General features: G+C 37.2%; 2 protein-coding genes across 4 annotated transcripts in view; one reads left to right on the plus strand and one right to left on the minus strand.

The window, feature by feature from the left end:
- LOC134531913 (uncharacterized) overlaps positions 1-9,241 on the minus strand; it is a 68,735-nt gene extending 59,494 nt beyond the window's left edge. The window contains exons 1-3 of the mRNA XM_063367956.1: positions 9,053-9,241; positions 5,824-5,953; positions 4,430-4,486 (exon numbers count right to left, since the gene is read on the minus strand). Of these exons, the coding sequence (XP_063224026.1) occupies positions 4,430-4,486; positions 5,824-5,953; positions 9,053-9,210 (345 nt within the window). The 5' untranslated portion in view covers positions 9,211-9,241. The remainder of the gene's footprint in view (positions 1-4,429; positions 4,487-5,823; positions 5,954-9,052) is intronic.
- A 637-nt stretch (positions 9,242-9,878) lies between these two features.
- LOC134531770 (protein SDA1 homolog) overlaps positions 9,879-25,617 on the plus strand; it is a 48,679-nt gene continuing 32,940 nt past the window's right edge. The window contains exons 1-7 of one of the 3 annotated variants that reach the window (XM_063367673.1): positions 9,879-9,945; positions 10,666-10,778; positions 13,228-13,332; positions 17,035-17,133; positions 21,908-22,090; positions 22,197-22,262; positions 22,639-22,731. In XM_063367673.1, the coding sequence (XP_063223743.1) occupies positions 10,692-10,778; positions 13,228-13,332; positions 17,035-17,133; positions 21,908-22,090; positions 22,197-22,262; positions 22,639-22,731 (633 nt within the window). In that variant the 5' untranslated portion in view covers positions 9,879-9,945; positions 10,666-10,691. Of the gene's footprint in view, positions 10,587-10,665; positions 10,779-13,227; positions 13,333-17,034; positions 17,134-21,907; positions 22,091-22,196; positions 22,263-22,638; positions 22,732-25,617 lie in introns of all 3 variants that reach the window. The other 2 variants (XM_063367664.1, XM_063367683.1) reach the window with 2 other exon arrangements.

A 25,617-nucleotide genomic window follows, 5' to 3' on the forward strand; every position in this document is an offset into this window, starting at 1 on the left:
GTCTTTTGGGTATTTTTTTAGTTTTCTTCTACAGAAAAAGTGCTTAGAAATGGCGTATGTGCAAAAGCTTACATCAAGTCATGCACTCCCATTGCACAAATCTTTCAAAGGTAATATGCTTTTACGAGGCTACTGCAGGCGACGGAACGTGCTTGCAGGCGGGGCTCGGGCCATGAACGCTACACGCCTGAAGGCCCCCCACTCTCTGATAGCGGCACTACCTTTCTTTTTTTAAGATTTAAACTTCTTTGCTGAGGGGTTTACAATAATTTTCGAGCGTTACAAAGATTTCGACAGCACGATAGGAATATTTAAGTAAATCGTGGGGGGAACCGGTAGATGAAGAGATGGCAGGGGGGAGAGGTAGAAATGGCGCAGCATACTCGCACAATCACGCATACTTCCACATTTGCACAACTGCATTACTTCCACACTTGCATACTTCCACCCATGAAAACTTGCGCAACAGCATAATTTAGCGCTTGTATACTTGCATATATATGTATATATTTTTTTATCTGCGACCTCAGCCAAAGATAATTTTGTTTCCTGTACCTACGTAATGATATAACAAGCAAGAAGTTTCATTATGTCGCACGTGGATTTCACGCGCGCGCGCGCGCGCGCGCACACACACACACACACACACATGTTTTTTTTTGACGTGACAACGTCTAATAAATCGATGAACGCCGGCTGCACGCATGAAAAAGTATCCCGTTACGCACATTGTTCCGTTACGCTCATTGTACGCTTGCGCCGCATCTATCTCTCTTCCACTGGACTGTTTATAAAGTGAAGTGAAAAGTTAATGTGGTTTTCATTGCTTATTACAACAACAATTTCGGCAATAGAGGTTAATTATTCATGCATTTTAAAAATCTGATTACTAGTATAATTTCAAGTATTTATTCTTTTATTATTAAAATAAAAATGATTCAATTTTATTCATAAAGTATGCAATCATTTCATCAATGTTTTGTTATGAAGTCACGTTAAACTATCGTCCGTAAACCGACTTTACAGACAACCATTTTTTTTTTTTGCGGTACCGTATTGCAGCGATACAATTTTCTGCGGCGTGCACAGTAAACCGCGCGTACCGAATTCCGTTAATTACGACGATTTCGAATACGTTCCGTTACTACCAGCAATGGCAGAGGACGAAGATAAAGAAAATAAGACAAGTTATCACGATACTTGAAACGCATCATTGAAAGAAAAAAAAAATATTTCAGCTTTAGAATCCAGACAATTCTGCACTGCGTGTTAAAGTACGTCTTGCAGAAGAAGAATATGAAGCATCAGGAGAATTCCGTACTCTGGTTCCTGAGCTGCTTAAAGAGTTGACAAGCGATGTTGCATCTACTTCCGAATGTCCATTGCGTGCTTCGACGAGATTTTAAGCATTAAGCATTATTCGAGGTGACAGTTTTAAGGCGAGAGAAACGTTTGTAGGTCTATTCCTTCAGAACGATTACCAATATCATTACAGTAAGCAAGCAGTAACGTCACATACACATGCATTGTTGTAACAAGTAAATTATTTATTTATACTTATTTAATTAATATTTATTTTATAATTGTATATACACTATAGATATTAATCGGTATATATTATTATAAACATTAATATATAATAAAACTATTACATAAAATATGTAATATATAATTATTTTTAACAAGGCATTCAAGGCAAATTTTTCAGAAGTTATTTGGCTGAGAAAAATTAATAAAAAAATTAGAATCAGCCATTCGAGAATAAAGTTAGTGTTAAGAACTGAAGTTAGTTTTAAATGTAAGAACGTTAGTAGTAGTTTTGAGTGTAATAAAGTTAGTGCTAGTTTAGAGTATAACTTTAGGCTAGGTAGTAAGTGAAAAGTCAAGTCTAGTTACACAAATGAAAGTCACGTTTTAGTGCATGTTGACGAGGAAGATGGCTACCGACGAACTTAGGAACGTAACGGCTTCTTGGCCGAAATAAAGAGTTGCCAGAATAAAATGGAGAGTAAACAAGATGCACTGAAGAATAAAATGGCGAGTAACCGGGAGGAAATGAAGAAATAAAATGGATAGAGCCAAGAGGATATTGTTATGAATGTTGGGAAAACGGGTTCGTAAGGATAGCCCGATTAGAATTTATACAGTGTTAGTGATTATTAATAACTACATCTTAAATGTAATCAAGAACACTCTCGATCCAATATTTTTATATGCTATGTGGCCTACAGCTCTCCGCCCACGGCCATAGGGTCAATTTTTAATTATTCGAAGCATTTTATATTACCATATCATCGATCAAATTGCAGTACGTAGATGAACACCCATGTATTACCCGGGACTCGAAGCCAGGACCCCTCGCAGCGTAAGACGGTGTGCATCCGACTACGCTACGGAGGTCGGCTCTCAGTCCAATCTCTGTCCGTTAAGTCGGTCTCACGCCTGCACACTGGGGCCCGGCTCGACAGTGGCTCGCTCCTCTGTCCACACAACGCAGTCCTCGACTGCCTCACCGCAACACCGCCCCGACTCCTCGCGGGTCACAGAGACCCTTCCTCGGCGGCCAGGCCTTCAGCCGTCGAGCAGTCACTCGCCGGTAGGTACACACACACTCTCTCTCTACCCCTCCCTCGGAGGCGGAGTCCTTTTATACCCGCGTGGAAGCACCCAGAAGCCGCGCGTGGCGTCACGAGTGTCCCCGACCCGCCCATCCCCCGAGGCGACGACCCCAGAAGTCTCCAGACCTCTCGCCGCCCAGGTCTTCAGACTGGCGGCCTCCACGGCTGACGCCGTGGGTGCGTGGAGGGGGAAGGTCGTGACTGACTGGCCACTAGTGGTCAGGCGACACATACACCTCCCTCACTGGGGGTCTCAAGGGTCCGTTGCCTACCGGACTCTGCGGCAGCCGGTGGCCAGGGTAACAATATGAAGAATGAAATCAGGGACAGCCAAGAAGAGCGAAATTGATGAAACTAAAGAGGTACAATACTATAAGCGAAACGAGCTGGTGGCGGCGCAAGAAGACTTGCGAGGTGAACTAATGGCTACTCAAGAGGAAATTAGAAAGAAGATCGAGAAAACCACCATTCAGTTTGAAGATAAAGTGCAGTGTTTGAAGGTAGCATCTCGTACAAGAACATCGACTTGCCCGACTGGAGCAACAGCCAATTCAGCTCGAACAGGCGTGCACAAGCTGCAGAGTTCCGACAGCAGCTAGCTAACAGTACATTTATATAGACCTAAAGATGCAGAGTCCATCAAACACTTTGTCTGGCTCGCCGCAAGAAGAGATGCGATGCTGTTGTTCACGCTTCGGAAATTGAAGGTGCCTTCACTCCTTCAAGGAAAAATGAGCATCAAGGCGAGGCAAACTGTGATAAAACCTTACCACAAAGTGACTGCCGGTTCCAGTACTAACAATGGTTCGAACAGCTTCGGAGGTCAGGAAGTTGCCCACAATTCTTCGTATGCCAATGGAGGTGCCCAGAACAGGACCATACCCAAAAGGACTGCCTGATGAGAAAGGAGACACCATGGCAACAAATAAAGAAGAACAGAATAATATCAAAGCAGATCTATGGTCCCAAAGAATTGAAGGAAGGCCGCGATGTTACATCTGTCAAGAAGTGGGCCACATCCATTATGAATGACAGCTATGTAGAAGGCATCGCAGCATGAACGGCAGCACATTGTTAATTGTTTGGGACGAACATAGGGGATAGTGCTACAAGGATACCAGAGGCGAGGCAATGAGGTTGGCTAGCCTGCGCGCGTTTAGCACATTTAATAACAGCTACATGCCAAATCCGATTTGCATTGGCGGCGACATCTCACTACCCACATTACCCTTACCCAGTGCTTTCCCATTGAGGCCAGAGAATTCTCTGCGGCTCTCGAGGGTTCTACACACACCCAGGGCCCCATTGCGTGAAGTGGCATAACTAGGACGCCATTGTTCTGGAAGTTTCGAGTGTAAAATTGAAACTTCTGATGATGCGACACTTTGGAGGGCTACGAGACCTTTCCAGGTCGGAACTTGGCAGGTATTCTAGACGGAGGCCCACCTAGCTGATAGCGACACCGGCATTTGTGAGTGATCTGCGAGGGGAGTGAAGTGAAAAGGGTGAGTGGCCCCTTGGTGGGCGACAGCGAACTGCGAGTGTGGAATTCATGTGCGAAGATTGGTGCACCAGAAACCGAAGCATCCGGATGTTGTATGTGTGATGGAGTAAACAGTTTATTAACACAGGTGACAAGGAGCTACACTTTTACTTTTTTTTTTTCAGCTTGCTCATTATTCATATTCTTAACTGATGCATTTCCTCGGAATTGTTCAATTCGCTTAGAGTTGAAAGGAAGATGAGGGCTTAATAGAAAGCCAGTATTAACAACAAATCAGCCTTTTAATGCATAGAAATGTGTCACTTACCTTTTTGATCCAGTTGTTCCAACAGAACTGGAATTCCTGTCTGTCTACGTAACCATCCTAAAATAAAATAAAAACCATTGATAAAATAAAACTATAACAAAAACTTCAAGAGATACATATTTTTAGTGCTTTATAAGACACTTCTGTGGCTGACTCCTAAAAAAATATTACTCTTCCAAAGTTAAAAAAAAGTATACTTTTTGATTATGTCACATTCATTAGTAGATTAAAGCAATAACTTTGCACAAGGGTTTACTACAAACCTAGCAAATTTGTGAATTAAAAATTTAAAAAATGATGTCTGTACAGAAATTCTGAAACCTAGGTACTTACAATGTTATATAAAAAAAGACTTTGCCAGTAAGCCAACCCGTTTCATTATTTAATACTGAGTGACTAATTTTTTAAAGTTCCATACCCAAATGATCCAACAGATTATTGTCGCTCTGCTTTTTCATCAGAGACTTCTAACTCGTAAATAATGTTAGAACTAAAAGTTGAGAAAATACTGTTTGAATATTATAAATAGGTTCTAAGCAATGTTGAAAAATATTTTTTTTCCTAAAAAGTGCTCACTATTTAAAATATACATTAATGTATTTTTTTTTAAAATATTTTAAATATGAATTAAAATGACATCAAGAAGCAGTCCAAATTTTGTTTCATGCTCCAATTACAAAACAGCAATAGCTAAAAGTATGAAATTCTTGTCCTACAATAAAAATTATAAATAAATAAGTGCTTGTTAACACAAACCATTGTCTATGATAAAAAAAACCCTCTGTGTATGAGTTCAATTTAATTTTCCAGTTTCATTACCAAACTATTATAAATGAAGCAGCTAAGTAGCATTATGAACAGCAAGCTTGCTTCGCACTACAGTATTAGTTCCGATTCCAAATCGATCCAAGGTTTACCACTCACACCTTATATTTCTATTGTACTGAAAAATTCAAAGGGTAGGCATGGATTGGGTAACAAAGGAAAATGAACAAGGAAGACATCTTCAGTGAAGGAATAAATTTGTGGCAATTTTTTGATAAAAGACACATTATTGGGTATAGACTTTTATAAAGCAGTCTGTATAGGTACATTAATCAAGTTAAGTGAAAAGTAGGTGCGTTGTAAGAACTTTATATGTAGGCAAATAAGCAGATCGCAACAGATGTAGAATGTGCTAGAAATCTGAGACGTAACAATTGGCGCAGTTTACGAAGCTGCAGTGAGGTGCGACAAACTAATCTGCAACTTGAAATAAAACGCATGCCACATTATGTGAAATGTATTTATAATGCACTAAATAAGGTACACAATTGGCATAAGCCCTACATGAAGTAATAACTATGCTAAAAAGGTTCTTTAGAACAGACAACAGTCAGTAAAGTCTGACTTACCTGGTTTTTATCAAAAACCTGGAACATATCATTTATTCTCTTGGGTTCTACAGTGTATATCTTTCCTTTGTCATTTCGAAATAAAGCACGGCACAAACATGTAAATTCCTTCAAATTCAAGAAGCCATCCCTATAAAAAAAAAAAACCAAAAACCTGTATGCATCATAAAGCAAGTAAAAGTATTATAGTGAGCTGAAATTAATTCAACATACACTGCACAAGTAGACTACAGTTATAATCGATCAAAAAGATAAGTGACGGGCAACTTCACTCTTTTCGAGGCCCAGATATCATATTTTAATCAATATTAAATATCTCACAATAATTTTTTTATGTCATGCATTCCTGTTGAGTAACCAATTAATCCAATACATGACATGTGATGAAGAAACAAAAAAATAAATATATAATTCTCTTAAAAACAGAATTCACCAAAACAAAAAAATTAACAAATAAAAACTAAAAAGGTATAACTATAAAACAATACTTAATGTAAATAAATATATCTATTTTTTTTTTCAATAGTTCTGTGAAGATATCAAGGATTCATAGCAGTGTCTGTTGACAACTTATTCCACTTATGCAAACACTTATGTTGACAGATTACTGAATCAGGCTGCACAAAACAAAGTCACCAGCTAGATCTGGCGCGCGGACTCAGGGACGTGACTAGGCTGGCTTCCACCCGGGGCAAGAACTCTTCTTAGTGCTTTTCTTTTCTCTCTTTCAAACCAGCCGAACGATAACTTTTACATACAACACCTCATATCGCCAACACATGCTAATTCCATTTTTCCAAATATTCTTTATTGAACTTAGATGGTAAATAAATAGATTTATTCGAGTCATTTCATTATAATTTTACAATCTTAATTTATAATCTTACAATGTCTTTAAAAAACCAAAAATTTGTTCGCTTCTGATTGTTTATGTCTCTGACTAAAAAATTTGGTTCTGATTTATAATTCAATAGTTTTACTGTAGCATAAACTCAGTAGCCCGACGTAATGACTTGGATTTTGAAGTGCCCGCCGCGGGACTGGAGATTTCCCCTCCTCTGGTCCGATTTTTCCTTCCTTGCCCCTCCTGAGTTGGACCTGTCCACGCTGCGCATGCGCCGACGTCATGTCGAGGCTATATAAAGACGTAACTTTAACCATGGTGTCTACAAAAACCTGGTGAACAGATTCCAAAAATTTTTCAAAACATTCTAAAAATAATATTTTTACATTTTATGTCACAGAGTCAATGTTTAAACATAATATGGGAAATTTAACATCACATGAAATAAATCTACTATTTGCAGGAATGTGCAGATTTTTGTTTTAGAAGCTGGAATCTTTCCAGAGTTAATTTCCACATGATTTAAGTGGACAGTAGCCAACTAGTACAAATATAGAGTGAGATATAAAAAAAACTAAATGCAAACTAGCAAAATACATTTGGCAATTTTTTTTTTTTTTAGAGATTTCCAGCACTGTTACTGTAAGCTTCAGAATTTTTTTGTGGCTTTCATGAACAATCCTCTACTTTCATTACTTTTGTGACATTAAGACCTGTTAATCTTAAATTTGTCCAAAAAATGGATAGAGAATCAGTCTAAGAATAAATACGTACCTACTTTGTCATAATCAGCACAGGAATCAGAATTGATTAATTTATGAAACCAACCCACAGCTAAATAAATAACACAATAAAATCTAATTAAGGAAGAAATTTTAATAACTGTATTTTACTTGAAAAAAATTGAAACAGTTTTTTAACTGTAAAAAACTAATAAAACAAAGAGCATAAAAAACCACTATGTTTCAAAGGATCATAGCACACCACATTTTAAGCTAAACACTGAGATAGGGTTGTTGAAAGTTATAAGGAACATGTAGTTTTTCCATAATCGAAGCTTGAATTTGGAAAGAAGAAAAGTACCTACAAAAAACTACCTAGTAATGTTTAAGCTAACTAAATCAAAATATAGAAACTAAGTAGCTTCGGGAGTGTTGCTACCAAATAACAAATTACTGAAGCTTGACTTACCGTGTGTTACCTACCACGTAGAAAAACTATTTTCTTGATTATGTTTTAAAGTGATACTTTAAACCCTTCTTTTTTTAAACAATTTTAACTTATATTGTTTAGATTTTAACTGAGGATAAGCAAGATTCAAATTCAATACCACCATGTTTTTCTAGTACTTCCAACTTAACAAAAAAAAACTGCTTAACTACCAGGAGCAAGAACACAACCAGGGGGTGGTCATGTCTGTATGGTTACACGCTAACTGCATGAAGCCTTTATTTTTCCTTCTGCTAATTGTTGTGCCATATTGGTTGATTGGCCAAAAAATTGACTCAAGTGTAGTGTTTTCAGTAAGGAAACAGTTTTAAATGACTTTTTTTTGTCATGAATGTGGCTGCTTTTAATGAAGGAGATTCTAATTCAAACTTTCCGCAAAGTTTTGGATGGATACAACATGGCAATAGCGAGGTAAAAAAGTGATTTCACCTACATCACAGCATGCCACCCTCTGGCAATTCCGAACTAACAAGGACATAACAACCAAACCTAATTCGTTTATTCACATTTCTTAATAAATAAATATTGTGGAAAACAAATATGTTTAGTATTCTCTGTCCAAAATCCCCTATTTTTCCACAATTGTAGCGTAAGACTGTAGGGGTGGTTGTAACGTTGTCACCATGATGAAATTGTCTATATTGTTATGGAATTGTATGTAGGCCTACACTAATACTGTGGAGGCTAGTAGGGCAGTAATTTTAGTAATTTATATTCAGTAAAAATTTTGGGTTAATGCTGCATTAAGTTTGTAACTTTGCAATTTTGAACTGATAGATCTATTAAAATAAGTTTATAAATATTTAAATGGCACTCCACAATTAAAATTTCTAGGCCTTTGAAAATATTAATTTATTTTCTCGATAAAAAACTTAGTTATCTCCAATACATTTACCAAACAAGTTATGAACTGTCTAGTTATCTTACACAAAACCACCCCAACTTAGGCACTCTACTTTAATGGTATGTTATAAGAATATTAAATGATTTAAAGTACTTAAATTGCACCCTGTAAGGTGTCTAAAATATATTTTTTACATAAACGCAGGTTTCCAGTCATATAAATTTACCGTCAAACATAATTTCATATTTTAAATTTCGCGGTAAATTCGTGCCCAGGAAGTTTTTTTAAAATACAATTTTACAAGTACTTACCCATCTTTGTCAAAAGCAGTAAAACAAGCATCCATTTGTGTTGTTTCTTCTATAGTATTATCATCAAACCATACATAATCACAACAGTTTTCATTTATTTCGTCATCTTCGAAATCAGCCATACCCGGCCTCGTACGTAAATAAACTGTAGTGCACATGTGCTTGTCGTTGTCCTCGTTGAACCGCTATTAACAATCGATAGTCGATACAGATCGAAAAGCTTAAAAGATATGGAATTATGAGGTGATACCAACGACCTAGAGATATCTCTAGGTCGTTGGGTGATACCTTAAATGTAGCAGTATTATGCTTACACACTCCGCAATATCTGAAGTATTTATAATTACGCGTTATTCCATAATATACTTAACGTTGTTCATTCATCGAGTCAACTAAGTGCAGATGGTTTATGGTTATAGCTGCTTCATTTAATTATTTAAAATAATGTAATTAATATATCCAGCTTGCTTATAATAATTCTGTACCCACTCCCCTAATATTGCTGGAGTATTTAAGAGCATTTTTACCACAACAATGTTTATACCTTACTTTTTCTCCTATTTATATAACTCCCGTACATCACACACACGATTCTTATGTACATAATCGAGTAGATGTAAGTTTGCCTTTCTACTTTTAAGCCCAAAGTAGGAAAATTATCGAAAATTATGAATAAAAATTTTAAATATTGTCTTTCTTAGGAATGCATATAATATTATTAAAATAATTTTAAAAAATTGAAAACAAATATAAATAATACATGTATTGGTGGTTCATTTATTCGAATAGAATATTTTTTAAGTAGTGTGTTCTACTACTGGTAATTACTCTTGTGTACTCTTTGGAGATAAGTTTTTAGGAATGAAAACAAATACTTCACGTGGTTTCAGAACGTAATGTGTTTATTTTTACATTTTTCTTTGTGTTTAAGATATTTTTAAGGTCGAATATAATTTATGTTGTGTAATATGTACGGTAATTCAAAAGGAGAACCATTGTTTTAATTATTTACTCTATGTAGATACGTTTATGGACTGAAACAAAAAAACTTGGTTTCAGAACGTAATGTGTTTATTTTGACTTATGTGTGTTTAAGGGTAAATTTTCTGTAGAACGTATCCCTGTAGCACGTATCGAAGTTTATCCCTTGATCCTGATAGCATGATCCTGTAAATTTTGATCCTTTGGTACATTATACTTGCTGTTTTAATTTACTACGTCAAAGGATAATTCCCAAAAACTTGTCATATAGTTGAATGCAAAATATATTTTCAATTTTATTCAACTTAAGATCATAATTAATTGTTATATCACAAGTTTTTTGTAATGTTCAGGATCTTTTGATGTACTAAAAACAGCAAGAATTTTGTACCTACCACACAATCAAAATTTATAGTATCATGCCATCAGGATAAAGGGATAAACTTGGATACGTGATACAGAACTTTTACTTCTTAGGCGGATTTTATTTATTGCAATGATACAATTTTGTTGTATTTAAAATATGACATGCTCTACACCATTTTATGTATGGGTGAGTTGAACTCAAACATCTGGGCTGTGTGATTGAAGGTACTACCTACAGTAAATGTGGTGTTTATATTCTGTTTCAGTGAGCAGATAGCAGCAACAGTTCACAATGGTCCGTCACAACAACCAGCTGCCAGACAATCTCCCTCAGCTACAGAACTTAATCAAGCGTGACCCTGCATCATATCGTGAAGAGGTGGGCCTGAGCGGTGGAGTGAATTCATTCATAGAACGTAGATTTGGGGGGGGGGGGGGGGGGCGAGGTGGTTCAAAAAGTAATAATTTGAACACATGTGTTTAAATGAACATTAAAAATATACTATTCACACACAGCCACTCACGTATGGTCTTACATAAGTAGCTGTAGGTGATGTGGCTTCTGACACAATTTAAATTGCAGGTGTCTTAATAGCCCACCTTGCATCACCCGAAATAACATACGGTAAATATGTAGTTGGGCGGTATTTGTGGGAAAAAAATGTTAAAAATACGAAAATACTTTTATTCTATGCACTTTAACTTCCTCTTTTCATTTAACCCGGCGGAGATAAGAAATTCCAAATACTTTAGGAGATATCGCCGTTCTTATTTTGCAATACAATACCTGTGCAATCATTCGGCGGTAGCCATTTTTTTATTTTGCAGTGTGTTCGTGAATGCCTAATTAATTAAAATGGTCGATTAGATCAGGTCAGTTACATTATAAATACTTTCAAACTAAGCAGACATCAAAAATAATGTGAATTAATTTTAATGGTTGTTTAGTTTTAAAGTATTTATAATGTAACTGACCTGACCAAACAAACCGGGACTAAGGATGAACAGTAGGAACTCGCGCAATTTTTTTTTACTTATTACTTGCGCAACAATATCCAAATAACAAATAAAACATTAAAATTTGAAATGTTAAAAACTCACCTAAGTTAGAGGCAGGTACAATTACTTTGCCATTAGTAGAAAATGATGTAGTCGTTCACCTATGTCGCGAAAAAAAAATTCATACTCGTAAACAAGAAACAAAGTGAATTCCGCATGATGCACAGGTGTTGTGATGAAAATGAAAAAAAATTCGATATCTCCTTAAGTATTTGGAATTACTTATCTCCGCCGGGTTTAATATAAAGAGGAAGTTAAAGAGCATAGAATAAAAGTATTTTCGGAATTTTAAAATTTTTTGTAACAAATATCGCCTAACTATGAAAATTAAAAAATTCTATATCTCCTAAAGTATTTGGAATTTCTTATCTCCACCGGGCTTAATGAAAAGAGGAAGTTAAAGAGCATATAATAAAAGTATTTTCGGATTAAAAATTTTTTTTCACCAATACTGCCCAACTACATATTTACCTAACATACTGTCTTCTCTGCTATTTTGCAAAAAAAATTTTGCATGATTTCGGGGAAGGGGGATTTTATCCCTTCCACCCCCCCCCCCCCCTCCCACCCACACCCCATCTGCAGCGGACTGCCGTGCACTTAATGAATGCTCTGAAGTGTGCAGTACACTTGTTTGATGTCAAAGTAGTACGTATGTAGTATGTACAGGATTTGTACACCACCTTAATAAAAAAAAAAATCCTTAATTTATCTTTAATTGGTAGGGACAAGTTTATTTTTGAACTGTGGTAAAACAGAAATAACACTGGAAAGGTTGTCAAAAGACCGCATAACACCGCAATGCAAGTTATATCCTGGAATCAAGTAGCATTTAACCAAAACTTTATTCAAATCATAAAAAAAAAGAATCTTTTAGTTTTTGAAATTCAAGGAATGTGTTTTCTGGACAAAAAATAGTACTTAAAAGTGTATGAATGGAAAAAAAAATATATTTTTTTTATTGTACATTTCTCATTGAATCAATTTTAAAACACTAATTCTCACTAATTAATTTTTTTGTTCTGAGTGTTTCGACAAATTTATTACAAATTATTTTATAGTAAAAATTTGCCAAAAAATAAAACTATAAAATCTTGTTTATATTAATTGAATAAGGGCCGTTAAAAGTCCTTAAATAACACTAAGAATCCTTTAAAGCTCCACTGAAAGCATTTAAGTAATGGGTTTATGCTGATATTTTAATGTTATTTTGTTTCAGCCTTGGCATCAAACAACACTTTGTGCATATGCAGTACACTTAGCAAATTTCAGGCCAGGCAAATATATATATAAATAAATACATACACACACACATATATATACATATACACACATACATACTATATATATAGTATGTATGTGTGTGTACATATACATACATACAAATTTTATATCTCACCTTTTTATTAAAAATGTGTGTATTTCTTACTGTAAATGTATAAAGTAAATGTAATTAGTGGTCAAATTAAATGTTAGGGTTACAAATTTCAGATACCTAGGCACTATGCTTGGGTTAGATATGTGTTCGAGAGATAATTCGGGTACTCATGTGTAAGGATTGAACTAACCAACAAAAGTATTTTTTTTATTGATTATTTATAGTTTGTTGTTTTCTTGAGGTATTTTACAATATTGCGAATACATAGTTTTCTGCCTCTCGCGGCAAGGACAACGAAGTAAAGGGGTCCGTAAAAACTCCTTAATTTTTAAGCGCGCGAGAGGGTGTGTGTGTGTGTGTGTGTGATTGTTTTCGTGTCGTGGTGTTGCAGTTCCTGCAGCAGCACTGCTACTACCAGTCGCTGGTGAAGTTGTTCTGCCTGCACCCGGACAAGTTCGACAAGAACCTGGACGAGCTGGTGATGTTCCTGGCGCAGGTGTGTTCAGCTGCGATCGAGGGTTCAGTCCTCTCGCTCTGGGGGCCCAGGGACGTGTGAGTCGGTCGCGCGGATTCGGGGAACTCACTCGAAACCCTGGACGAGGCGTGGGAGATCCACAGTGTTGGCAATTTAAAAGGGAAAATGTAATGATCAAGTTTGCCAACACCAAGAATTATTTTTTTTTTTCAAATTGTGTTTTAGTACATAGGTAGTTAAACACTTTAAAATGGCGTATACAATGTTCCGTAAAATTAAAAAAAAAAAAAAAAATGGAGAGAGAACTGGGTCAGCTATGGGTTATTGGAGGCTAGATTTTCTTTTTAATTAAAAAAATTAGTTAAGTTATTTTTAAAATATTTCAAGGAAATTTAAAATTTGTGTTGCAGATATTTTAGTATAGTTTTGTGTGGATACCCTGGTCTAGTCAGGGACAGCATTTATATTTGTCATGCTCGAAACCACGTCACAAGCTAAAGCATGATAGAAGATTATAGTTAAGCAAACCTCCGATTATATATATATTTTTTTTCAGTTTATTCAGTGTTTGTGTGTTTTTTTTTTTTTTTTTCCCCAAGATCAAAAAGTAATTGATTCAGAGTTCTGTAGAGTAGTGTTTTTTGCAACATTCACTTGACTGACGAAACGAGATTGTGCCATGGTGAGACGCTGGACTCAAACTCATCAATCAACCTTCTACATATCATAATATAGAACTACAAATACACAGTACTGGTACTTCTTGAGTAGGTTTCAGACAGAAATACAAATTTTTCAAAAAAAATAATAGTTATACAGTAGAATACCGGTACAACGTACCTCATTATAACGTATATTTCAATTTAACGTATTTTTTTTAAGTCCCAGCCAAAAATCGTATCTTCACCATGCAAAACTGTTTCAGTTTAAAGTATCATATTTTCACTATAACGTATAAATTCTACTAGTAGCGTGGCATTACTACACCAAAATTTACTTAAACTGGTAAATAAATTTCCAGCTAAATGATTAATGTTGTAGAACAAACATTAACAAATACCACCGCGACGTATTTTCTAACCTCTAAACCCTCAAAACAAAGTTAACAAACAGTTGCGCGCACTACCATAGATTAAACCATACGTAGTATGCGACGTGAGCAACACAACACCATTCGATACATCGAAACATGGAAGTTTGAGAGAAGTATTAATTATTTAGACAAAAGTGTTACGCTACGCTAATATACTGTTTGACGTCTGTGCCGGGATTGTTTATTGTTATTGTTGAGTTTATTTTCAGGTTACGTTATTTAGACACTGCATTGTATTTGTGCTACAAAATGAGTGACTGGAGATAAAAAGAAACGAAAGCAATAAACGCTTAAGGAAAAAGTGGAAATATTAAGGGAACTAGACAAGGGGAAAAAGCAAGTCGCAGTTGCGAAGACATATGGCATTGCGGCGACGACTGTTAGTACTATTGTAAAAGACCGGGCAAATATTGAAAAGATGTATGAAGAATCTTTGTTTGGTTGTGACCGCAAAAGGCTTCGTTCCGGCGATCATCAAGGTTTGGAAGATGCCTTGAACAAATGGTTGAGGGAAGTACGATCAAATAATGTTCCTGTAACTGGCCCAATGTTGCAAGCTAAAGCAAAACAGTTTGCATTGCTTATGGAGATTCAAGACTTCCAAGCCAGTTCGGGGTGGTTGCACCGGTTCCGGGAACGACGTGGTATATCATGGAAGGTTGTTTGTGGGGAGGACAAAGATGCAGACTCAGAGGCAGCAAACCAGTGGAAGGAAGTAAAGTCGGAGAGTATTTTTAAATCATACTCAGTAGACAATATTTTCAATGCTGATGAAACTGCATTTTTTACAAGCTTTTGCCGAACAGGACAATGGCATATAGGGGTGAAAAATGCACTGGAGGGAAAAAAGCAAATGAAAGGTTGTCTGTGTTGTTTTTTTGCAACGCCACAGGAACAAAAAAATTGAGGCCATTAATCATTGGTAAACACAAGTCTCCCAGGTGTTTCAAGGGAGTTTCTTGGCTTCCTGCTGATTATGCAAGCAACACCCGTGCATGGATGACAAGAGAACTGTTCTCAAACTGGCTCATGAAAACCAATAAGGACATGAAGAAAGAGGGAAGAAAAATTCTTTTGTTGGTAGACAACTGCGCAGCACACACTGTTGATCTTCGACTGTAAAAAATCAAACTGATGTTTCTGCCACCTAACTGCACATCTCAGTTACAGCCCCTTGACCAAGGCATTATTCAGAATGCTAAAGTGCATTTTCGAAAACATCTTGTTGAGAGGTTGCTCATCAACATTAGGTTGAAAGTGCCCACCAACATCAATGTTCTTCAGGCAATTGAGATGATTACTGGTGGATGGTGGAATGTTCAGCCAGAAACTATTGCCAACTGCTGGAGAAAGTCTGGCATTGAGAACTGTAACGCTGACGAGCTCACTGCAACTTCATCAGACCAGGATGCAAGCCATACTGCAGCACAAACATGCGAAAGCAATGACATTGACCCTGAAGTATGGCAAGAAGTGTCAACCTCCATGCAGTGTGATGCTGTTTAATTCACAGACTATGTGTCTGTGGATAATGAAACAGAAACAACACCAGTGTTGACTGACAGTGACATCGTTAGTGAAGTCATTCAATCACAGTCATCAAAAGTCGAATCAGATGATGATTCTGACACTGAGGAGCCGCCTGTGACAGCTACAGAAGCTATTCAGAGCTTAGAGAAACTGAACAAATTTATCTCTAAACACGAAAAGATTCCAGAAGGGATCAGGAAATCTTTCTATGAGATAGAACATTTTGTTCAACAGAGCATCATTCAAGCTCAAAAACAAACTGAAATAACAGATTTTTTTTTAAAAATAACTAAACTTAAGTTATACATACACACCAATGTTTAACTGAAGTCAGATGTTGGCCAAAAAATAATGTATCTTATAATGTCGCTATTTTTTTAATATTTTTTTTTCTCTTTGTAAAGATGATATGTATGTATGTTTCAGTACTAAGTACTTTCAGTACTAAGTACAAAAACGTGAGGTCCCTGTAAGTACTTAGTACTGAGATTCTACTGTAGTTCTGGTGGGTGTGAGTTTTCATAACCACAAGTAAAGTTTTTTTATTTGTTGTTGTTTATTCTTCTCACTTCTTTTATGTCATTACTATTATTTACAAAATATGATTTTATTATTATCTTTGAAAGATTTGTGCAATGGAAGTGCATGACTTGATGTAAGCTTTTGGACATACGCCATTGCTAAGCACATGTGTGTCTGTAGAAGATTTTTTTTTTTTTTTTTTTTTGTAGTTTTCTTCTACAGACACACATGTGCTTAGCAATGGCGTATGTCCAAAAGCTTACATCAAATCATGGTTTTATTAAATTTGAATGTGCTTGATATTCCATCTCCGATGCCTATAAACCTAGCTTTGGCTTTATAATCGCTCCAGTCTTTAAATCTAAATCCAATAGCTCTGCCTTTACGTACTCTGAAAAACGCCAGTAGTCGCGGCCACCGCGCTTCCTTTTTTACGCCATGAGCAACATTATGTATTCCCATTGCTTCAGACCAATTTGTGTTACATACGTTGTTCGAAACCATTCACTCCACAATCAGAATGGCGTCACTGTGTCACATGTGTGCAAGATGCAGTGTGTAGTGTGTGGGCCGTGCAGGTGGCCCACTGCTACCCGGACGCGCTGGAGAAGTATCCCCAGGAGCTGCTGGACCTGCTCCAGAGCCACTACGCCGTCCTGGACAGCGCCATGCGGATGGTAAACACACACACGCATCCGGCATTTTTACCTACTTAACCATGTTCAGGGGTAGGGGGCCAGTGGCGGATCCAAACGTTCACCTCGGAGGGGGCACTCTAGGATTCCAGAGAAGCCGGAGGAAAAAAAAATGTCTTAAAATTACTAAATTTGCATTTAATCTACTCACACTACACATTAACATCCAACCACCAGATTTTATGATCCTACAAGAAATTCATTAATTATATTAACACTAGATAATGCCCGGCATGCGTTGCAATGCCTCAATCAATTTTTTTTGTAATTTTTTAAAAGTATACTAAGCATCTCTCTTTATCTCTCTAATTCTCTATCTCTCTATGTATATCTCTATAACTCTCTCTATCTTTCTATTTATATCTCTATCTCTCTATATATCTTTCTAGCGGACCCGACAGACATTGTCCTGCCCAAATGTACTTTTTGTGAGATATGGATATGGCGGTAAGTATTTATACGCTGGACATTTGGTATCTTCTCATTATACATACCCCTCCTCTTGGGCACGCCACTGCCGTTACCAAAAACCTTTCCCATGGTTACGCAGAAGGCAACAACAATGCAAAAGCCCGTTGCCATGGAGGCTAATTATCAACAATGCTTAGTTTTTTTGCTTTTAAAGCGTGTATTTTTAGTTTTTCTTAACTCAGAATCGAGATAAAATATCCAATTGTGAATCTAAACCATCCTCGAATCCCCGTGAACTCACACACAAAAGTTCATCAAAATCGCGTACAAACAGACAGACAGAAAAAGTACTGTTTTATTATAGTAAGATAGATAGATTATTCTTACATGTTCGCATTCATGCAGTATATGAAAAATCAGCATGCATAGCCCCACACCTATAACTATACGTATCTGCTGCCCACGACTTTTTCCGCATGGAATTTTGTATTATCTTGCACCATTTAGAAATTTAAACATTATAACATAACAGTTGATACAGTTGTAGTAGTTTTCTTATGTTCACAAATGATAATTTTTCTCACCTCTATTTCAGTCTTTGCAATAAAAATATGTTACTACCTAAATTTTGAGTAAATATGTTTCTACTTTCAAATGTAATGACGGGAAGACACTTCATGAAATGTCTTTGTAAACCACATTTACTGTTTTTTCCGTCTCGAGCTAGAATGTAAAGATTGTCTGCATTACTGACCCGCGAGCAAGCTACATACATTTCAGAGAGAGAGAGAGAGTGAGAGAAAGACACCTATTGAATGTCTATATAACTAATTTTTTTATGAGAGCATATTTTCATTAAATAAATCATGAAATCATTCAACGATAAAAGCTGTTTATTTAATTAAGCGGACGGGTTCGCTCCAAGGAGAAAATTGACGCGGCGAGACCTCGTGGACATAGAGAAATGACACACACTCACTATTTGTGTGGCTATGAAACATGATTTTTTTTCTGCAATTTAAATTGTAATATACAAAAAGGGTATTGAAAATTGAAACAAATATGGTGACACTATAAACTGTCAGGATCTTTATTTTTTTCTTACTCTCAACTTAGTTCCTTACAATAGCAAAACTTAATGGCTTCTAATAATGCGTTGCAATTTTTGCTTTTAAAGCGTGATTTTTTTTTAGTTTTTCTTAACTCAGAATCGAGATAAAATATTCAATTGTGAATCTAAACCATCCTCGAATCCCCGTGAACTCACACAAAAAATTTCATCAAAATCGGTCCAGCCGTCTAGGAGGAGTTCAGTGACATACACACGCACACAAGAAATATATATATAAAGATATTTTATTGGTTTCAGAAACAATATCATTTTTGTCGGCAATATTAATGTAGCAGACAACTGGTTTTTTTTTTGGGGAGGGGGGGGGGGCACTTGCCCCTGGTGCCCCTCCCTTGGATCCGCCACTTTGGAGGGGGGGGGGGGAAGTCAAGTACACAGTTTAATCAAGCAGTGAGTATACTCTTTTTAAAGAAGTGTCAATAACCAGGGGCTGTTTATGATTATGAAAAATAATTTTATTTTTTTTTTTAAATCTTAAACTTTTGGAAAAAAATTTTAAACCAATCAATTGGTTTTGGACTTAGTTGTACATTGCTACAACATTGAAATTTGTTGTATCATTATTTAAAAAAATACAAATTATAGTAATTTTTTGATGTAACCAACCAAAAAAAAAAATAAGTATTTCGCTAGAGTTAAAAGAAATAACATTTTTGAACAAAAGTATCAGGTTGTAGTTGCTAATTTTGTTTATTGCATGCAGTATACAACACATGGAAATAAATTTTACCAACAATAAATTATTCAGTTAAAAAAAAAAAATTCTTCGTTAAAAAACAATCTTTATCAATCTGTACATTTGTATTTATCTCCCTGGTTTTAAAGAATGTATCTGTAGATCCGTTGTGACAGGGCCTATAAAGCATTTCATCTGTTAGTAATTAGTACTAATATTATTTTTATTAGTGTTGTCATTTTCCACACCATGTGGTGCTGTTGGTACATAATAATGTGGCCTTGATTGAGTACTAGTGATGGGATTTTCGATACCTCGATACCTTCGATACTTGACGGTATTGCAAAGTATCGAGTATCGAAACTAAGTTCGATACATTTTTTCGATACCGTAATGCTTGTTTAATTGTATTGAATTAAGTTTTGAGTCGCCATCGTACAAAATACAACTACAGTAGAACCTCGATGATACGTTCCCGTTTCATACATTTTCCCGTGTCATACGCCGATTAATTTTGGTCCCGCCGAAAGTACTACATTTACAATGGTTTACTTTCCCGGAACATGCACTTATAAAATCATTAATTTCCTGTTTCATACGTTTTTACGAAGCGGAAATGTCCTAAAATTCACAAATTTTTATGTTAGATATATTCCTCCTGATAAATTACGTTTTAATTAATGCTTTTATTTTGAAAAACGTTCATTGTTTAGCTTTGCAAACGTAAGAAAATTACTTTATCGCACCATAGATATGGATAGTATCAGAAAGCCTGTGCTCTTCGCTAGTAGCATCTATGGCCAGCACCAAGCGAGACTAGTGGCACAAACTAGCAATGATTATGAAAATGGTGCACGCGCTTTACCAAGGCACGGATCTCATATTTTGTGCATTCATTAATCTTTGAACTGAATATACCTGTTTGTTATTGTTTTCTTACGATCGGATTGTTTTGTATTTTAGGTTTCTCAAGTTAAAATTTTATTGAAAATTATTCTGTTGCATAAAGTTGTTTGTAAAATGAAACAAACAAGCAAAAATTTCTGATTTTCTATTTACAATAGCCTATTTTTTTTATTTCTAATTTAGGCTTGGTGACTTTTCCCCCCCTCCAAGAAAGGACTTGAAACATTTTGTAAGGCCACTGTTTCTCATGTCAGCTTTACTTGATTATGGACTGTATTTTACATTTCTGGTGGTTTTATTATATGTATATATAATGATGAATTCATATCTTTCATTAATATAATGCAATTATTTACACATTATGTATTTAAGTTTAATCTTACATAATGCTGGTATGATAGATTGAATTTATAATGTTTAAAACTAATTTATGTTATTTGTAATAATTGTTACTTAATGGGAAAATATTTTTCCCTGGAGTATCGAAAGTATCGAAAATATCGAACTGAAAAAACAATACAGAATCGAGTATCGAAAGTGTAGTATCGTCTCACCTCTATTGAGTACCCAACTTGGTTCAAGGCTCAATAGTGCAGGTACGTACATTTGCATTAGAGCATCCTCGTCTTACTAGTGAGCAGTGTTTTTGTATGAGGAAATTATTTTATTGTATATTATTTATTACACGCCCACCAACATACATGGGCTTTTATGTTGGGTACAACACTTACAGACAAGACAGCAAAGACAAAGTGACCAATGACAAAAGGACAAAATAACAAAAAGATAAAAACGTTACTGCAAATACGTGGACAACCCCTCCCGTCGCTAACAAGAGCAGCCAATCACTACCTAAGTGGAATCCACAACAGGTAGGCACATCCGCAATTGGCCAACTCACGTAAGAGTGACGTGCTACATAATTGAAGTGACCAACACGGAATTAACAGTAACAAAAAGCAGACACGATGAAACAAACAAAATATCAGGAAATGAGGATAGAATAAGCACAACATAATAATGATTATTATAATAAATAAAATGAAACTGCGAAAAATGAAATAACGAAAAATTTACCATGGTAAGAATTTTAAAGATTGGGTTAAGCTTTCTCATGGGGAACGGGGTGTGTGTAATCTGGACAGCTTCAAAATTGAGACAATTTTGAATTATTACAGCGAGTCCAGTTGGTTGCAGGCCAACACATTGTCTTAGTTTGTCTATACTATTGTATTCATGGAAGGAGTAAAATTATAATAGGTTTTTTTTTTTTGCACATAAGTAAAAAATTTTTTTCCCAACCACGGATGTATGAAGTGAGGCTAAATGTTTCATCGACTCTGATGTCACTAGAGGTGAAGACGGGTAAAGTGATGAGGGTGGAGCAGAGATGGAATCCGTTAGTGGGAGGATCGTGAACACCTTGAGAAAACACAGAGGTTCATAGTATCATAGTATCATCCGCCACATTTCCTGGTTGTGAAAAATACGGGTTTGACCCCATCAGGAACTGAATCAGGATCATCTTAGTTGGAGACCAGTAACCTGACGTCTCCCAACAACTGCATCATTTTCCAGTGAAAAAAATAACAATAAAAGGTGATGTAGTTACTGTAACATGTTTGTTGCAGACATTTTGCCGGGCTCTGATTCTGCTACGCAACAAGAATCTTCTGCAGCCAATGGATCTGCTGTCCCAGTTCTTTCAGCTGCTGCGTTGCAGGGACAAAGTACTCAGGAAGTTTCTCGAAAACCACATCGTCACTGACATAAAGAACATGAATGCAAAAAACAAAAGTGTCCGCGTCAACACGGTGAGTTTCTTGCCATTTTTGACCGACCACAAAAATGATATTGATTTTGAACATGTGCAACATTTTTCAATATAGCCTTGCTCATTAATTTCAATTTATGTTACAGGCTCTCCAAAATTTCATGTTTAGTATGTTGAAGGACAGCAATGCAAAAGCAGCAAAAATGTCAGTGGTAGGTACTGTTCTTAATTTTTAACTTTAATAAGTTTTAACTATCCAATATTTTATTTAACCTTAAAGTGTGAAACTGTAGTTATTTTGTATTTATTATTATTAGTTTTGATTATACCAGGTATGTAATTAAAAATAAAATTATATGTAAATATGTTGTCACGATTAATTTACAAATTGGTTCAATAACATTCTAATTTATTTATGTTATTTAAAGTAGTGACAGGTTTTTATATTTTTCAACAGCAGTGAGTGTCTTGAAGTATTTTCATTGTCATTTGGAGTGAATAAGGCATGATATAATACACACGTCAATAAAGCAGAGAATATTTTGTATCTGCAAACTGTGGTAATGTTTTTTACTGTTGTGATTGCAGGACATAATGGTGGAACTGTACAGAAAGAATGTTTGGAATGATGCAAAAACAGTGAATGTTATTTCTACAGCATGTTTCTCTAAGTTTGCTAAGGTAAAAAAAAAAAAAAATCTATTTATTAAACAGTAGTATTTATTGGCTGCATTTTTTAACATCATCATCATTTCATGGTAAAAGTCATAGTGGTGTGTAGTAATGAACTAATGAAACCATTACTGTAGTGTTTAGCTCATTTCATTTCAAGAAATATAATTTGTATGTGTGCAATACATCTTAGTAATATTCTGAGCACATCTTGTAGTTGACGCTTGCCCGCCCTCTCTATGTTAAATATAACGTTACTTTACGTTATAATTAAACCCAAAACGAGTTTTAATAAGCTCAGAAGCAATTCAGGGGAAAAAGGTATTTCGGCAGTAGGCCTACTCACGTAATATGCGGCGACGAATCTGTGCGACGTCGTAGGTTATAAACAAAGCGACGAACAATAGAATAATTCATTAAAGCAACCAATCATCTTTGCCCTTTATTTTTTACGTCGCTATAACCACACATATTAATTTACTTCGGGATATCATAGTAAATATGGACGAGTTATGTACACAAATAGATATTTTTCTTTCGCCACAGCTGAACATGTACATTGTGACGCCATCTTGTGACCGGCAATCTACCAACTGTATTTATATTTTATAATAGTATAAATTTAACTAATTAAGTTGTAAAAGCAAGTTTAAATACTTTTTAATACATAGGATTGAATATTAATGTAGGTACATATAATTATTTATGCCACATTAATCTTTTCTTTTTAATTATTTATATCTAGTTTATACTTCCACCACCAGGGCAGGGAAATTTCGGCGAGAGTTATGCGCGCGCGCATCTCATCCCTTCCTAAGAGGAGTTCGCCCCTCCCTTCCTTTTCTTTGTTCCCGCGCATTTCTCCCTATATAAAGGCGAGGTCATCCACCTGAAAGCCAGTTGATCGGCCCGACGGCCAGTGAGGCTGGAATCCGCCCACTGACCATAGGACGATCATAGGGGGAGCAGCAGAATGACTGGCTATCCGTTTTCTGCTGCTCGCACCCCTCCTTCACGAGTCAGGCCATCCGAGGACCTATCTCGGCCTAGGGAATTTGTCCCCCCCCCCCCCCCCCTATTCTTGACGATAGGGTGTACTGTGTATAAATTCTGTGTATGTAGTGAAAGCCGACGCAGGCGACCTATTGTACTGTTTGGACATTCAGGTCAATAAAAGTGTCTTGTAAAATACCAACATTTTCAATGAACAGCCTACCCCCATCCCTCACCCCACTAGCTATTCGCCTTCACCAGCTAACTGCGAATCCTGCCGCAAGACCAGTTGGACCTTCTCCACCCGATACCTGGCTCTCACCCAAGAGGGCTCGGTGCGAGAGAAGAGGAGACGGAGCAAATTTTCTGGTGCACCAACGTGGGGCCCGTTGATTGTTCTACAATACCCGTGAAGACCCATTGCAAGCTCTACCAGATTGACTAGCCAACAACCACTGGAATGGACCCTTGCCACCACTTGCAGCTCATAGAAGACTTAACCAACAGCAGGCACACCATGGCCCACACCGGGAACAGCAGATAGCAGGCAAGTGCTCCTGACCTTCCTACCACCAGGGATTCTCGAGAAGCAGACCCAGACAGCGGAGGGGAACAGCCTCCTCTCCTGGCGCCCAACAACTCACCTACCTGTACATACCCAACGACAGTGGACGCAGCCCATCGACTCTGCGCTGTAGAAGACTGCCCTGGCACCGGAATTCACCAGATCTGCTGTGCTCACTGTGGACTCTTGTTCCATCACTCTTGTCTTGGATGGCCAGACGAGCCCCGAGATCACGCCGGACTAGAGTATTGATGCCCCGCATGCCAGCAGAGACAATCCTGCTGCAGTCTGGACCAATGCCCTGGGCAAGGCCGCTACCGAATTCAGTGTGATTACTGCCAACGGCTGTTCCACAACTTATGTTTGGGGTGGCCAGACACCATCCACAGCCTGGAAGGTATGACCTATCGCTGCCCTCCATGCCGAATGGTCCACGCAGCCTCTTGCCAGGATCACAGACCCTCGGAACCATCACGGGCACAATGGGGTGGACCTGAACATCTCGCACTTCCAGAGTTTCACGGGAAACCGCATGAAGATCCACAAATATTCTTGGCCGAATGTGAGAAAGAATTTCAAGCAAATCACTTACCACCAGGACACTGGACACAGAAAGCTCGGCGACAACTCCATGGACCAGCCAGCCAATGGTGGGACAAGTATGGAGAATTCATCACTACCTGGCAGCAATTCAGGACACGACTTCAGAGGCAGTTCTCCGGACCTGATGTGGTAACCCAGCTTACCCAGGACCTTTACAGTATCCGCCAGACCCCCGACATAGATGTCGAAACATTCATCAGAAGGAAGGCTCAAATATACTAAAGAGTGTTTCCACATGGGACGGAAGAAGCCTGTATCAGCACTATCCTAGGACTTATGGATGCACCAATACGATCATTCCTTCGGATACCCAAAGCGCAGAACCTAGAGGAGCTCATCGAGAGAGCTAATGAGATTGAAAACGATCACAAGGTGACCCATGGCAATCAGGGACCCTGTTATACAGAAAGCAAAACCAGGGAATCTAAGCCAGCAATCCCACCCAATAAAACGGAACTACCCCAATGCTGGTACTGCCCCAAACGCCACCTACATCGAGACTGCCCTATTTATCACCAGAGAATCAGCGCCAAGACAGTGCCACAACAATGGCAGCGACCAGAAACTACCGAATTCGCTAAACTACAGGGAAACAGGAACGCCGGGAAGTTCAACGGGCCGCCACCCCCGGCACAAAACCCCAGGCCCTCAGTTTAAAGGAAGAACAGGTGGAAAACCTAGCCTACTATCCACCACGAATTTTAGTTCAAGTAGGAACCCACGAAGCTATGGCC

This window comes from Bacillus rossius, chromosome 1 (assembly GCF_032445375.1).
Source record: "Bacillus rossius redtenbacheri isolate Brsri chromosome 1, Brsri_v3, whole genome shotgun sequence".
Taxonomy (NCBI): Eukaryota; Metazoa; Arthropoda; class Insecta; order Phasmatodea; family Bacillidae; genus Bacillus; species Bacillus rossius.